Source organism: Cariama cristata, unplaced genomic scaffold, assembly GCF_000690535.1.
Source record: "Cariama cristata isolate BGI_N322 unplaced genomic scaffold, ASM69053v1 scaffold17823, whole genome shotgun sequence".
In the NCBI taxonomy this organism is placed as follows: Eukaryota; Metazoa; Chordata; class Aves; order Cariamiformes; family Cariamidae; genus Cariama; species Cariama cristata.
The window spans coordinates 7,725-11,273 of record NW_009607967.1 but is presented as its reverse complement, the minus strand read 5'-3'; the positions used below and the strand labels follow the sequence as shown (position 1 = coordinate 11,273).

The 3,549-nt window shown below is 47.3% G+C and overlaps 1 protein-coding gene across 1 annotated transcript in view; it reads right to left on the bottom strand.

Moving 5' to 3' along the window:
• Positions 1 to 2,271: 2,271 nt before the first annotated feature.
• D2HGDH (D-2-hydroxyglutarate dehydrogenase) overlaps positions 2,272 to 3,549 on the bottom strand; it is a gene marked incomplete at its 5' end in the record, with an annotated part of 8,999 nt that continues 7,721 nt past the window's right edge. Inside the window, one exon of the mRNA XM_009696960.1 lies at positions 2,272 to 2,531. Within this exon, the coding sequence (XP_009695262.1) occupies positions 2,272 to 2,531 (260 nt within the window). The remainder of the gene's footprint in view (positions 2,532 to 3,549) is intronic.

Below are 3,549 nucleotides of genomic sequence, written 5' to 3'. Positions count from 1 at the left end.
AGACTCCGCAGCCGCTCCGCACAGGCCAGCCCTGCCACCAGCGTGGTTGCCCTCCTCTGGACACATTCAAGGACCTTCGCATCCTTCTGAAATGGTGGGGCCCAGCACCGCACACAGCACTTGAGGTGAGGCCACACCAACGCTGAATACAGTGGGATAACCATCTCTTTTGCCCGGTTGGTGATGCGGTGTTTGATGCACCCCATGATGCCGTTTGCCCTCTGGGCTGCCAGGGCTCACTGCTGGCTCCTATTGACCTGCTGCCACCCAGCACCCCACATCCCTTTCTCCTCTCCCAATTTATACTTGTACCCAGTGTTACACCGTCCAGGTGCAGAATCCGGCACTTGGACTTGTTAAATTTCATGCCACTGATGATTTCCCGATGCTCCAACCTATCTAGATCCCTCTCCAGAGGGTCAATAGCACCTCCCGGTTTGGTATCGTCAGCAAACTTGCTAATGGTGCCTTCAACTCCTGCATCCAGATCATTGATAAAAATACGGAACAGCACTGGCCCAAGGACTGAGCCCCGAGGAACAGCGCTGGTGGCCAGTCGCCAGCCAGAGGTAGCCCCTCTCACTACAACCCTTTGAGATTGGCCTTTCAGCCAGTTCTTCACCCAGCACACCATGAACCTGCTCATCTCACAGTTGGACGATTTGTCCAGAAGGATGCTGTGAGCGACAGTATCAAAAGCCTTACTAAAATCTTTACTAAAAAAATAGTCAAACTGAGGAAACAGAGACAGTGTCTGGGATTTGTAGAGGATCAAGCAAGATCCTGAGTCAAAAGGATGGTTCCATAATAATCACTGACTCCTAAGAGGTATAAAAGACATGTCCAAACATCCCTTATCCTCCCACAAGTGGGACCACATGGACATGGCGCACAGGTGACATAGGCTTGTGAGAGGACATGCAGAAGTGATGAGAGAATGAACGTGAGTAAAATCAGCCTACTTTAAAAATAAGATCACCCTCCTCTTCCATTAGGTCTTGTGCCGACTTCCGATACCTTCCTACACCACCGTCTTCTTTCTCCTGCCCTCCTGCTTGAGTAAGCCTATTTTTCAATGCATCTTTTGCAATCAGGGATCCTCCTGACTGCCACAGGCTGATTTTACCTTCCTACTCTTTTCTTTTCCCGACTATTGCCAGATCTTCCAGGCTGCTTTTGGGTAAGAGCAGCCTGAACCGTTCTGTGGCCTCATCAACCCAAGCAGGGCGCTGGATGTGGGCACCAGTCTGCCCACTGGTCGGGGAGCCTCAGAACCACCTCTGCCAGGGTAAGAGGGCACCTCGGGAAAATAAATGAGTACTGGTATGCACAGAAATCTCTTTTGCCTTAACGCACCACATGAGAAAGCTCTGGGCGATGTTAACATCACTGTCGTTATCTCCCCCCAGGCTAATCTGGTTTGCTGGCTGGGAGGGATACAGACCATACCTCTCTCTCTAAATCACTGGGATAACAGCTCTTGCCCTCTGCGAGGGCAAACGAGGACTTGCTGTCAAGGACAGACTGGAAGACAAGGAAGCAGAAAATAACGGCATGCCTAAAGCCTGACCCTGCCAGACGGATGTCCTGGGATCTCTTCCCTCAGCCTGGCTGCTGGCATTTCCCCTCCCATAAATAGTACTTAGAAGTTAGGCCTTGGGGCACCCTCTCTTCTCCGGCCAGTCCTTCCAGGACTGCAAACCTGTACCTGCGTGCTGTATGTGGGACAACGCCAACACCTATTGGGGACAGCCTGCAGCTGGCATCACTGAAGAGGCCATAACCTGATGCTGTTGTGGGCTTTTGGACAAGCGTATTAGATCAAAACGAGTGAGGAAGAGCAACATTTTCACTTGGAGATGGTGGTATAGCATCCACAGGTTCTTCTCCTGTGCCTCTGATGCTTCACTTGCACACCCCAAGTGAGAAAATGCCTCCTCTGGCTGGTGTCACTTCCCTAATAAATCAGAGCAAACTAAGGGGAAAGAGAGATGGAGTATCCACACCCAGTACCCGCACCCTTGGTTTCAGCGTTCAGATTAAATAGGAAACCCACAAGGTCAAAACCAGTCATGTGTTCTTCAGAAAGAGCAGGCACCCCTGAAAAGAGGAGTCACATTCCTTTACTTGTTCCATCACACTAGAGAAATAAAACAAGGAGCATTCCACGCGCTTGCTTGATCCATCAGTTTATGACTGAAGTGCAGTTACCGAGCTAGAGGTGCCATCCTCGTGCAATGGTATCTGCTCGCTTCTGGGTGCGTGTTGCTCTCAGGAACTGGAGGGCAGCGTCTTGTACGGATTGAGGATCCCTTTGGGGTCTAACATCGCTTTGAAACGCTGCATTAGAAAGATCGCCTCACTGGGTTTGCTGTACTGAATGAACTGCTTTTTCTTGAAGCCCAGTCCGTGCTCTGCACTGATACTGCCATTGTATCTTGCAGTCCACTCGTACACAAACGGTTCAATGGCATCCAGCAGGGAATGGCTATAGGACTCCGCCGTGACGTTCAAGTGCAAGTTTCCATCTCCTAGAAGAAAACATTGCAGAGGTGGGTCTGTAAGAAAAACTCAGTGGCCCTGCAATGGAGACTCGTTACCGAGGCGGTACTCAAACAACGGTGCCTTTGTTAGTTTCCAAACTGTGCAAAAAAGGACAAGTTCGCTCTCCTTCTACAAACATCAGCCTCTCTATGCACAGATAATTCAAACAGGATCTTTGTTTTTCCATGCTTTCAGTGCAATATTTGAGGAAGTCTTCCGAGTTAAGCTACTTTCAAATTCCCACTCTTGTGATTTTAAAATGCAAACTGTGCTGCATTAATTATTGTCCCACTACCAAGATGGCATGCCAAAGATTACCCCAATGGTATTTCATAATGATCATTAGATTTTAATATGGCCCTTCATCGCTTTCTCTCTCCCTGTTATGTTTGTGCAGTGTTCCGAATGCACTTTGGCACTGTGTCAACGGAAACAAAGAAAATAGAACATTTTCTCCTTTCTGCCACTTGCGTGTGATGGTATTTGATTAAGCACATAGTTGCTGGGTATTCAGAAGACACAAACCACACAAAGATAAACACAACTTGCTCATTCTCACTCTGGAACCTCTTCCTGCATCCCAGCAAACCCTCAGTACACAGCTTAATCCTCAATACCAAGAGGCAGCCTTTGTTACGCAGACTTCTCTTTCCATGTCTCTCACATCATCTCAAATCAAGTGTGCTGAAGAGCGTTCTGTTCTTTTCTTTTTTTTTTTTTTCAAACAGAACAGCTCTGCCTGGTTACCAATTTACCTGCTTGTAAAGTCAAATTAGTTTCAAAGCATTCTGAAAATGTACTGGTCTTTATGTGCATTACCTTTATCGCTCTCTTTTGGAGGGTTAATTGGTTCAGACAAAACTGATTTCCAATACGATCAATCACTTTGGACAAGAAAGTGTTTATTTACCAAATATGTCTAAGTACATTAATCAAATTGATTGTCCAATTAAATAACCTACACACTTAAACAGAAAGTACAGAGCAAGAAGATATAAATGACCA